Consider the following 12,641-nt stretch of genomic DNA (forward strand, 5'->3'; position numbering starts at 1 on the left):
TTTTCGATTGTCTTCAATTAAAAAAAATTTTGTTTCTTTTAGTGTATTGAGAGTGAGAACACTTGGAGAGATTTAATGAAGACAGCTTTAGAAAATCTAATTGTACTTTTGAAGGATGAAAACACAATTTCACCATATGAAATGTGCAGTAGTGGCTTGGTGCAAGCGCTTCTTACTGTTTTAAATAATGTAAGTTTATGAAGTAGTACAGAATGAGGTATATAGTTAAAAAATATATTTTTAACTACACTTCGACAGAGTGAGATTTACTTTGTTTTTGTCAAGATGTATTAAAAACTGAGTAGTAAATGTTAACATTTATAATTTTTCCAGCCTTTCAAGTTTTATTAGTTTGAGCCAGTTGAATTAAATAATTGAGTTTATTTAGATTTTTTTGGTTACCTGATTATAATTTGTTCAAGATTTGTTTGAACAAAACGCTTGTAGTAGCCTAAGATTTAACATTATTCACTGCTGTGATTTCCTCGTAACTTAACATAAAATGGAGTTAGTCTATAGGCCTTTTTAAATACCTAAAATATTTGCATAAAATTAATTTATGAGCATTGGCAATTTAGGAAGTTTATGTGAATATTTGACAAGTATTTGCTAATAACCTTATATTTCTCTTCAATTTAGTCTGCATTACTATCTTTATTGTGATAAAATTTTTTCCTTTATTTTAATGAAAGGTGTGTATATATATACACCCACACACACACTTATTTTAACAAATTCTAACAGAATAAATTATAAAAAGTGAAGGTTTTCTCCCCATTTTTGTTCTATTTGCCATTTTAATTTCTTGATCTTAATCATTGTACTTTAACTGCAGTCTAGTGTTTCCTTCATTATTTTTACCATTTGCATTTATTCTCATTTATTAAAATTTTATTGATATAGCATCACTTTATATCGCTTAGTAGTATCTATGAAATCATTGTTTTGATATACCAGTCATATTTTTTCTAATACTAATTAATGTAAATAGTACTGTTAAAGTGCAAAATGTTCATAAATAATCTGAAATTACCTTCATACCACTACACTTCGAGAAAAGGAGTATAATTGCCGCTCCATTATAACACTGAAGATATTAGCCATGATCTACTAGTCATATAATGAAAAGAATTTTAATTGAAAGAAAATAATGATTTCACTTATATTGTACTGATAATTTTGTAATATATTAATATTCATCTTGCAGAATGTGTTTTGATAAATTTCAGTAACAGCCTTAAAACTTTGTTTTTCCTTTTTTTTTTTAGAGCATGGATTTAGATATGAAGCAAGACTGTAGTCAACTGGTAGAAAGAATAAATGTTTTTAAAACAGCCTTTAGTGAAAATGAAGATGATGAAAGGTAGATCCCCAAATTTCTTTTAATTTGATGTTTGCAAGTTGATAGCTTTCCTTTAAAATAGAGCCTAGTATAGTGTTTATAAACAAAGTAGGAACTTTTTTATTCAGTACAAAAGTAACTTATATTATAAATAGATAAAAAAGGAAAGATTTTTAAAGTTTTTTTTTTTTTTAATTAATTTATTTATTTAATTTTGGCTGTGTTGGGTCTTCGTTTCTGTGCGAGGGCTTTCTCTAGTTGCGGCAAGCGGGGGCCACTCTTCATCGCGGTGCGCGGGCCTCTCACTATCGCGGCCTCTCTTGTTGCGGAGCACAGGCTCCAGACGCGCAGGCTCAGTAGTTGTGGCTCACGGGCCTAGTTGCTCCGCGGCATGTGGGATCTTCCCAGACCAGGGCACGAACCCGTGTCCCCTGCATTGGCAGGCAGATTCTCAACCACTGCGCCACCAGGGAAGCCCTAAAGTATTCTTTAATCTAATGGAATAAAAGGAAGATTACATGTCTGCTGTGAACGCAACTGACCACTTATTTTATATTATTTATTTATTTTTTATTTATTTTTTTAATTTATTTATTTTATTTTTGGCTGCGTTGGGTCTTCAGTGCTGCGCGCGGGCTTTCTCCAGTTGCGGCGAGCGGGGGCTACTCTTCGTTGCGGTGCACGGGCTTCCCATTGTGGTGGCTTCTCTTTGTTGCGAAGCACGGGGTCTAGGTGTGCGGGCTTCAGTAATTGTGGCACGCGGGCTCAGTAGTTTTGGCTCGCGGGCTCTAGAGCGCAGGCTCAGTAGTTGTGGCACACGGGCTTAGTTGCTCCGCAGCATGTGGGATCTTCCCGGACCAGGGCTCGAACCCGTGTCCCCTGCATTGGCAGGCAGATTCTTAACCACTGCGCCACCAGGGAAGCCCTGACCACTTATTTTAAATTAGATAATCTTTAAGATACAACTGGAAATTTGAACACTGATTAAATATTTGTTGATATTAAGTAGTAATTGTTCATTACCTTTTAGGTGTGGCAATGATATGATTTTATTTTTTAAGAATTCTTTTGTAGGGGTACATACCCAGAGTATTTCTGGGTGAAATGATATGTTATTTGGCATTTTCTTTTTTTTTTTTTTAATTTTTTATAAATTTATTTATTTATTTATTTATATTTTTGGCTGTGTTGGGTCTTTGTTGCTGCCCGTGGGCTTTCTGTGGTTGCAGTGAGTGGGGGCTACTCTTCGTTGTGGTGCACGGGCTTCTCATTGCAGTGGCTTCTCTTGTTGTGGAGCATGGGCTCTAGGTGCGTGGGCTTCAGTAGTTGTGGCTCGTGGGCTCTAGAGCACAGGCTCAGTAAATGTGGAGCATAGGCTTAGTTGCTCTGCAGCATGTGGGATCTTCCCGGACCAGGACTTGAACCCGTGTCCCCTGCGTTGGCAGGCAGATTCTTAACCACTGCGCCACCAGGGAATTCCCCTGGCATTTTCTTTGAAATATATAGGAAGGAGAGAAATGGGTGGGGATATAGATAGAAATCAATTGGCTATTTGTAGGTAATTGTTGAAGCTGGGTCATGAGTTGATGAAGGTGCATTTTACTATTTTATTACTTTTGAATGTGATTGAATTTTTAAAATAATAAACGAAATTCAATTAATTCCATTAATTTTAAATACCATTTTAAATGAGTGCATATTACATTATATGGATGTATAATAATTTATTGAAACAGTCTATTAAACATATTGGCTATTTGCAAATTATTACTAATACTAAAATGTAAGTGTCTTGGTGGAAACATCTTTTTACATAAATTCCTTTAAATTGTATTCCTGAGTTATTGATGATGTTTTAAAGGTTTTTGATGTAAATTGTCATGTTGTTTTCCAGAAATATTATAGCAGTGTTGCCTTGCCAACAGTACTGTCATTTTCAAAACTCTGCTGCTTTATATATTCTTTTATATGTATCAAATATTATATAATAAAATTGTTTAAACTTTAAAAAATAAATTACATGTTAAATTACACATTACTTTGCAGTTGATGAACATTTCATAAGAAAAATGAAATATTAAGTGAAGAAATTGAGTTATAAGATTATTTTTGCTTACTCATATGTAGTCTAATACAAAATTTGCATTAATAAAGAAAGTAGGGGGTCTATTTGAGGTTGGTTATTACAGTTTCTTTATGAACTTTAGCATGAACTTATATAAAAGCTCTTAACAATTATTTTTTTTCCTAGTCGACCAGCTGTTGCATTAATCCGAAAGTTAATAGCCGTACTAGAATCTATTGAACGTCTACCTCTCCATCTGTATGATACACCAGGATCCACTTATAACCTGCAGGTAACCATGGAAAATGCAGTTGCTATTATTGCTGAATGCATTTAGGAGCAGGCTTTGATAGTTTTCTTTAAAAAAACAAAAACAAAAAACTTATATTTTATTAAAGAACGATTGTGCTTAATCATTAAAGACTTTAACCTTTAATGACATTTGATTGTTCTTTTTAATGACTCTTGAATGTACTGGTATTTTAATGTTTATTTTAGGTTTTTTTTTTTTTTTTTTTAAATTCCACACCTCTTTTTTTTTTTTTTTTTTAATTAATTAATTTATTTATGGCTGTGTTGGGTCTTCGTTTCTGTGCGAGGGCTTTCTCTAGTTGCGGCGAGCGGGGGCCACTCTTCATCACGGTGCGCGGGCCTCTCACTATCGCGGCCTCTCTTGTTGTGGAGCACAGGCTCCAGACGCGCAGGCTCAGTAATTGTGGCTCACGGGCCTAGTCGCTCCGTGGCATGTGGGATCTTCCCAGACCAGGGCTCGAACCTGTGTCCCCTGCACCGGCAGGCAGACTCTCAAACACTGCACCACCAGGGAAGCCCTATTTTAGGTTTTAAATCATATTTGGTAGGTCATATTTGGCGAAAGACACTTTATCAGTGGGAAAGCGGAAAAGAGAGTCCTTCTGTTCTAGAATTATGAGTTAAGTCCCTTCGTCTCTGTGTGTATCTCAACATATGAGAAAATGTGAAAATATTTTAGGCACAGTTTTTTTTCTTGCTTTCTGTATGTCACTGTTTAGAACCAGATGGCCTTCCTTAGCTATTTCTATTGATTTTTGAAATCTGTCATTATCACATGGTTTTATAAAAAACCTGTTTTCTTCCTGAATGTCACTTGGTTGACATTCTTATCAATTCATTAAATTATTCTTTTGTTAGCAGCGAGTATCCAGATATTAACAGACAAAACAAATAATTCTTACTGCTAATATTCCAAACCAGATCTTTATCACATCTTCTGTAGGTTACTTCAGTATTTTCTAGCATGTTCTTTGGTCTTGAATCTTGCCTTTATTTGATCTATCCTGCATTCCACTGTATCAAATAGTGTCTTTTAAATATGGCCTTTAATAAGTGACTAAAACTATTTGCAATAACAGTGCCTACTCAAGGCAAAAAACTTACCATACCTCCAAGAACCCAGTAGTGTTACCAAAGCCAACTAGACTCCCAGACTAGAAAGCTTGTTCATAGAGTTACAGTATGATTAGTATATCTGACATGATGTATATATTAAACAAGATGTAGAGGTCTACTTTGTGCTTTACTTCAGACAGAATAATATAGAGGAACAAGGGGATTTTTTGGTCTATCCTTTTAAAGGTTTTATCCTTGATAGATGAATGAGGTAGAAATAGGTCTCAAAGACTGGAAATTGCCCTGCTTATACTTTTACAGTCCTAGGAGCACCAACATTTTTATTATATGTATCTCATTTTAGGAGACTGTGCAAGATACAAAGATAGGAAGGCTGGGAATGTGCCCCCTGGTAATTTTGCAGTCTGAAATGCTTTCCAAATGTACATGTAAATATTTAATTATGTGTCTATAGGAATTAGTTAAGATTTATACAGAAATGAAGCACATACTTGTTTTATTTACTAAAGCATATCGGATTGGAAGCTGTCTTGTATTTTTTTAAGTTTATTAGCCATAGATTATTTAATATATTCTAGCTTTAAAAGCATAAGTTAATTAGCTACTTTTTATAACTTACTTGGAAAATTGCAAGTTATCAGTTAGGGGTTGTAATATTTCTGTTAAGTGTTTTATAATTTATTTAAACCATGTGTGTTTGAAGTTGTTTAGAAATTCTAAGTAAACTTTGTTTCTTTCTTGAAAATATTATTCAGTGGACCTCTTTTAAAAAAAGACATTTAATAGAAAACAGACATTGATCCTTCCTTTATGGTTATACTTTATAAATCTCAATTGCTGTGTTATGTAACATTTTTCATTTTCAAACTTCTAAGAAAAAAGCAGAATATTTTCTGAAGCATTTTGACCATTTCTGTGTAGATACTTACAAGAAGATTAAGATTTCGGTTGGAACGTGCACCTGGTGAAACTGCATTGATAGACAGGACCGGCAGGATGTTGAAGATGGAACCCTTAGCTACAGTTGAATCTCTAGAACAGTATCTCTTAAAAATGGTGAGTTTCTGGCAAGAGCATGGTGAAATAAGCATTCTTTGCTGTGGTTTAGGCCTTTAGAAAAGTGGTTTGGGAAGTATTTTTCCAGAGTTACAGTAATAGAGTTTAACCTAGTAATTCCATTTTAGAAAATAATCTTTATACACTCTAAATGGTTTCTTCATAAAGATGTCTATTATAGTTATTTGTAATACTCAGATAGTGAACAAAACCTTAATGCTAATCAATAAAGGAATATCGAGTTGGTAATTACTTCCATTAATTTGAATATTATATAGCTATCATAATATATACAGACTGATAAGAGAAAAATGTTTTTGTAAAGTTTGATCAAGACTTTGTTTTATTCTATCTATTGAAATAATAGACTAAAGAAATACTCTCTGCTATTAATAGTGGGGTGCTATGATTATGGAATTTTCTGGGTTTTTTTTCTTTTTCAAATATTCTTAAATGAATATTGATTATAAAATAATTCACATTAAAGGGATGGGAACCAAATGGGCAGTGCATTTCAAAATATCATAATTAAGGTGTCTTCCATATTTTCTTTGGTTAGGTAGCAAAGCAGTGGTATGATTTTGACCGATCTTCATTTGTTTTTGTTCGAAAATTAAGAGAAGGCCAAAATTTTATATTTCGGCACCAGCATGATTTTGATGAAAATGGAATCATTTACTGGATTGGGACAAATGCCAAGTAAGTCATTATTTAATGTAGGTTGAAAACATTCACCTGGAAAAAGAATTCTAGGTAGCAGAATAAAATTAACCACTCTGAGTATCCTGCAGTTTTAGGAATTTCGTCTTTTAGGTTAAATTTAAGACCATCCAAATTACTTTTTATGAAGAAAAAAATACCTAAATTGTTAAATGTAGAAGTTTTCTTATTAATATAATTTTATATGGAAAAAAGCTAGTCTGAGCAAATGCAGTTATTTTAATAGTGTTAACTGTTAACACTGCTTAAGAGTATTTTCTTTGTTTTTGTGTAGAACTGCATATGAATGGGTTAATCCAGCTGCTTATGGACTTGTAGTAGTAACATCATCAGAAGGAAGAAATCTACCTTATGGCCGCTTAGAAGACATACTAAGTCGTGACAATTCAGCTTTAAATTGTCATAGCAATGATGATAAGAATGCCTGGTTTGCCATAGATCTGGGTCTCTGGGTGGTACCATCAGCATATACACTTCGTCATGCTCGTGGTTATGGAAGGTCTGCACTGAGAAATTGGGTTTTCCAGGTATCCAAAGATGGACAGAACTGGACTTCTTTGTATACGCATGTTGATGACTGCAGTCTCAATGAACCAGGGTTAGTTGAGGAGTCTTTGTAAATTGGAAAACTCAGTAAAGAGCTTTGTTTATTTTTATAACTGTATCCTCCTAGAGCTCTCTTTTTTGTAAGATACTGAAACAAGATTTTCTTTCTAAAAATATCACTTGATTCTGTAATTTAGGTATTAAAACTTTGAAATACTGACTTTATCGAAACCATCAAATGCTTTAAACATTAGAAGCTGAGCTTACTTATTTAAAAAGAAGTTGATATATAGCTGTATGTATGTATATATATAGCACACTGATAAAAACCAAAAAAAAATGGAGTTAACTTTTACTAAACTCTCCATTTATTCACATAGTATATGTGAATGTTTGACAAATTAACAGTGACTATTGATTTTTCTTATTTTATGTATCTGTTTTCCTAAATTTTATATATTGATCATATATATATTTTTTAAGGACAAAAAGTCAGCATTATATTTCTAAAAAATTTAGCTGTAATAAAGTTTAATTGTACATTGTGGCACATTTTGAGGAGTAGAGTATAGAGTTAAATTACTTTTCTGTATGTGATGTAGTATGGAAGGAGCTTCTTAACATTAGGATTAATAGGTAATATTTTCAAGCTTTAAAGTTGATATTTTAGTATATCATTTAAAATTTTGCAAAAATTTAAAAATGTTTTTCATCATAAAAACATTGTTATTCATAAAATTTCTTATCTTATTTCTTTGGATTTTATTATTCATAAGTCATTAAGTGTTATGAGTCAAATTAATAATATGCATTTACACATTTCATTTTTAATTTATTTTCCTTACTGCTATTTTTCTCCTTTGATTTCTTGATTCTTGTGTAACAAACTGTTGACTGAACGTGAAAGTTAGTTTTTACTTTTCATATAGTTTTCTATTATGTAACAAAATCTTCACCACCTGAAACATCTTTTTCATATGTTTAAAACATTACATAATATTTTCCCTAACACATTCACAGGTCAACAGCCACCTGGCCTCTTGATCCACCGAAGGATGAGAAACAAGGGTGGCGACATGTGAGAATTAAACAGATGGGGAAGAATGCAAGTGGCCAAACCCATTATCTCTCACTATCTGGATTTGAACTTTATGGGACTGTAAATGGAGTATGTGAAGATCAGCTAGGTAAAGAGAGTAGGTTTTTCTAACTTACTAAAACAATTATATTTATAAAAAGTGGCTTTGTTTACATTTCTCTAATTTCTGCCTTATAGGAAAAGCAGCTAAGGAAGCAGAAGCTAACCTTAGAAGACAGAGACGTCTAGTACGCTCCCAGGTACTGAAGTACATGGTTCCAGGGGCTCGTGTGATCAGAGGCCTTGATTGGAAATGGCGGGATCAGGATGGCAGCCCACAGGGAGAAGGCACCGTCACAGGAGAACTGCATAATGGTGAGTAGGTGCTTAGCATTTGTAGTGTAGAAATCGAGTATTTAAATAACAAAATGTTTTTCTTTTGTTACTTTGGGGTAATTTATAAATTGAATAAATGTTCCAGGACTAAGTAGAACTGATTTATTGGTTTTATGTTAAAAGTGGGAAAAATCATTTATTTAGAAATAGGAAAAATTTTTAATTCTGAGGTTTTGACTCAAAACTTATTGCTAATATTTTGAAGTCATTAATAAGCTAGTATAAGGTGAATACCCTAAAGACACATTTTCTGCTGTTTTTGTGTTTTTTTTAGTTTATTATTCGTAAGTTTCCATTGATTTTTATCTTAATTTCTTATGCTTTTCTTTATCTTGTTGGCTTGACAAGAATCAGGGCAGAATTTTTTGTTCAATTATGAGTCACATAGAAGAAAAAGCATTAACATTTATAGTTAAATATTTTTCAGTAAAGCATAGAACAAAAATTGTAGCCTTTTCATTTATTAGTTAATTATAAGATATTTCACAGTGTTTCTCAGTCTACCAGTTTTTCTTTGGGGTAAGGGTTATCGTTTAAAATCAAGTTCATTTTTAACTTTTGATTCTGTAGATTTTAAGGAAGTCCATACCCACTTAAATTGCTGTTAACTCCCAGAAGCAACTATAGTGGCTAGGTTTTTTTCTTATAACTTAAAAGACTCACTTATTAGTGGGTAATTTGCCTAACCAGTAGTGGGTTCTTATGAATTTTGCCTAGCATTAAAAAAAAAAAGAAGAGTAAAATGTTCATATTCTCAACTTACACCAAATATTGAAAGAGACATAATAAAAGTGACAATGCTTAGGAGAATGACTAACATTTGATATCTTAACTATGTGATAAAGGCATTTATTTACTTAAACTATTTTTGGTTTTATTACGCTTAAGATTCTGTTCCTTAAATTACATTGCTAAATGCATTTCTGTATAGTCATACACTAATTGCAGATCACTGTCATGATAGCAGGTTTATAGTAAGTGAGCATGTACATAGCTGCCAAAATTCATAAAAAAAAATAATAGCTGAATAATAATAGTCCCATTCAACTCAGAAATTTCCAATGTTCTTGTTTTTAGGCATCTTAATGATACTTAGTTAACAGTCTATTCCCCCTAAATTATTTGACTTTTAAGTGTGTGAGCTGGTTAGAGATATGTGAATACAGTGTATTTTTCTTGGGCGGGAGTCAAGTGAAGCAACTGGAATTTTAATTTCAGAATTTAGCATGTAAGAAAGGCTTATTTTACTGATTTGACAAATGTAGCGAAGTCATACCTTAAAACCCTTATGCCATAGAGGGTTCTTAGCTTTCAAATACTTAAGCTAACCATTTCTAATAATGGCTAGTTATTACTAATTCTATCTTTTTATCTTTTGAGTATACGAGGAGTTCAGAGTTTTGTTATCTTTACACTTTATGGATAGTGTGTATGTACCCTTTCTGAGTGATCAGTTCAAACACATTCTCAAGCATAATATGAATGGTTTACATTTTTGAGTTATTTTTCTATGCTATATCAATTAAATCTCTTTCCTTTCTAAAGAATCTTTGTGTTGGTAGGAATATCCATTTTTTAATTTATTCCACAAATATGAGTGCCTACTATGTAAAGGTACTTTGTTAGACTTCAGATACACAATGGTCAACAAAAAAGTATGACCCCATGCTTTCTGGGTAAAACAGATAAATTTACAGTTACAGATTTTGATAAGTACTATGCAATAAGTTATCAGTATATTTTGGGACCAGTTAATACAATACAAATGTAATTTTTATTTGGATTGGGATATGTTTTTGAACTTTTCCTTTTCTCACGCTTTTCCATGTTGCAGAAGAGATAGTTAAATGTTGGTTCTTCAGAGGTTATTTCAGCATGCAGAATAAATTGAGGCAATTGAATTGTCATCTAAACTAGATTATGTAGATTTGGGGCAGTCAGTTTCCTCTCAAACAACTTGTATGCAGATAATGCCCACAGGTAATTCAGTGTTACTTAAACCCCTCTGAGCCTCATCGTAAACATATATGAACTTGGCATGTGTGTGCGTGCGTGTGCACATGCATGGGAGTATGTGTGTGTATGGGTAAAGTACTTTTATTTAAACTTTATAAAGACTTAGCACTTTACAAAAATAAATATTTTTATGTGTTTTTTCTTCCTCTGAAGTAGTTAGCTTATAGCACTAAAATAAGATTGTAAAATTTCTATTAATTTTCTTTCTAATAGGCAATTTGTTTTGTTTTTGGAAGTTAATTACCATTTTTAAAAAAGAATAAGTATCATTTTCCAAGCATAAGTAAACATAGATTTAATATTGTTATGCTCATTAGTTCTCTTCACGTTATTAGCTTTATCATATAGGTTCTATCTAATAAAAGAGCCTAGCATACTTTTAAAATTTTGGTTTTAGAATTTTCTGCGCTTATTCAAATTTATTAAACTTAATCATAAGAGAACCAAATAACCACTGAACTTTGAGAACACAACCGAAATGCTAACTTAGTGTTATTTGAACTATAGTGACCTAGAATTTCTACAGTGATATATGAATATTTTGTCTGTCAATTATAGGATTTAGCCCAAACTTAGAAATTAATGGTTAAGCCAGCACTTTTTTCTATAAATAACATTTGACCACATAATCATATTTAGCAACTGAAAAAGCTTTTACTTAGATTTCATCTATACTTGCTGAAGTTGCAATATTTTACCATTTTTATCAGTCTTTTTACAATTTTTAACAGTTCTTCCCCTTAAAAGATACCCCAATAGATGTAAACATGACCCTTACATTAAGTATCACCAGAAAAAACAGTTCAGAAATAAGAGAAGTAGAAGGAAGGATTTAATTTTAGTTAGCAGACCTTAGATGACTAGAAATTCAGAGAAGTGCAGCACTGATGAAAAGCTGATCCCATATTGTGGAGCTACTGTCTGACACGCTCCTATCTGCTTTCTGCTGGGTCTTACAAACTCCTGTCCCTTTCCAGGCTGGATTGATGTCACCTGGGATGCTGGTGGCTCAAACTCTTACCGTATGGGCGCAGAAGGAAAATTTGACCTCAAGCTTGCACCAGGGTACGACCCTGATACAGTGGCATCACCCAAACCTGTTTCATCCACTGTTTCAGGCACAACGCAATCATGGAGCAGCTTGGTGAAAAACAACTGTCCAGACAAGACATCTGCTGCTGCAGGCTCCTCAAGTAGAAAAGGAAGCAGCAGTTCTGTGTGTAGCGTGGCCAGTAGCAGCGACATCAGCTTGGGTTCGACCAAAACGGAACGGAGATCAGAAATTGTAATGGAACACAGTATAGTTTCAGGAGCTGATGTCCATGAACCAATTGTTGTTCTTTCATCTGCTGAAAACGTCCCTCAAACAGAAGTAGGGTCATCTTCCAGTGCAAGTACCAGCACCTTAACAACGGAAATGGGAAGTGAAAATGCTGAAAGAAAGTTAGGCCCTGATAGTTCTGTTCGTGCTCCTGGGGAGTCTAGTGCAATATCCATGGGAATTGTTAGTGTTAGTTCTCCTGATGTTAGTTCAGTATCTGAGTTAACTAATAAAGAAGCAGCTTCACAACGGCCCCTTAGCTCTTCAGCAAGTAACAGACTGTCAGTGAGTTCTTTGTTAGCTGCTGGGGCCCCTATGAGCTCTAGTGCAAGTGTTCCTAACCTGTCCTCAAGAGAAACATCTAGCTTGGAGAGTTTTGTAAGGAGAGTGGCAAACATAGCACGGACTAATGCCACGAACAACATGAATCTAAGCCGAAGCAGCAGTGATAACAACACTAATACTTTGGGGAGGAATGTGATGAGCACAGCAAGTAAGTGAGCTTTTCCTTATGGAACCCAATGCTTTTTCCACTCTGAGGGATGCAAAGTAGGATCTGTTCAAGTGGATTCTGGCTTCAGTCTTTAACTAGATCATTAACCATGTTAGATACAACTGTGTCAAATTTAGCACTTCAGGAATATGAGGTTAAGTTCTATAGAGTTGTGATATTTTAAGAATTCTGATCAGGTGTGATAAAGAACCTCTTATT

At 33.5% G+C, this 12,641-nt stretch overlaps 1 protein-coding gene across 4 annotated transcripts in view; it reads left to right on the forward strand.

Moving 5' to 3' along the window:
* The window catches only part of HECTD1 (HECT domain E3 ubiquitin protein ligase 1), a 91,071-nt gene that overhangs the window by 55,926 nt on the left and 22,504 nt on the right, over positions 1–12,641 (forward strand). For 2 of the 4 annotated variants that reach the window (XM_068546443.1, XM_068546451.1), the window contains exons 17-25: positions 43–189; positions 1,269–1,363; positions 3,594–3,699; positions 5,718–5,852; positions 6,412–6,551; positions 6,847–7,170; positions 8,139–8,305; positions 8,395–8,571; positions 11,586–12,422. In XM_068546443.1, the coding sequence (XP_068402544.1) occupies positions 43–189; positions 1,269–1,363; positions 3,594–3,699; positions 5,718–5,852; positions 6,412–6,551; positions 6,847–7,170; positions 8,139–8,305; positions 8,395–8,571; positions 11,586–12,422 (2,128 nt within the window). The remainder of the gene's footprint in view (positions 1–42; positions 190–1,268; positions 1,364–3,593; positions 3,700–5,717; positions 5,853–6,411; positions 6,552–6,846; positions 7,171–8,138; positions 8,306–8,394; positions 8,572–11,585; positions 12,423–12,641) is intronic. The other 2 variants (XM_068546460.1, XM_068546470.1) reach the window with 2 other exon arrangements.

Source organism: Eschrichtius robustus, chromosome 1, assembly GCF_028021215.1.
Source record: "Eschrichtius robustus isolate mEscRob2 chromosome 1, mEscRob2.pri, whole genome shotgun sequence".
NCBI classification, from domain to species: domain Eukaryota; kingdom Metazoa; phylum Chordata; class Mammalia; order Artiodactyla; family Eschrichtiidae; genus Eschrichtius; species Eschrichtius robustus.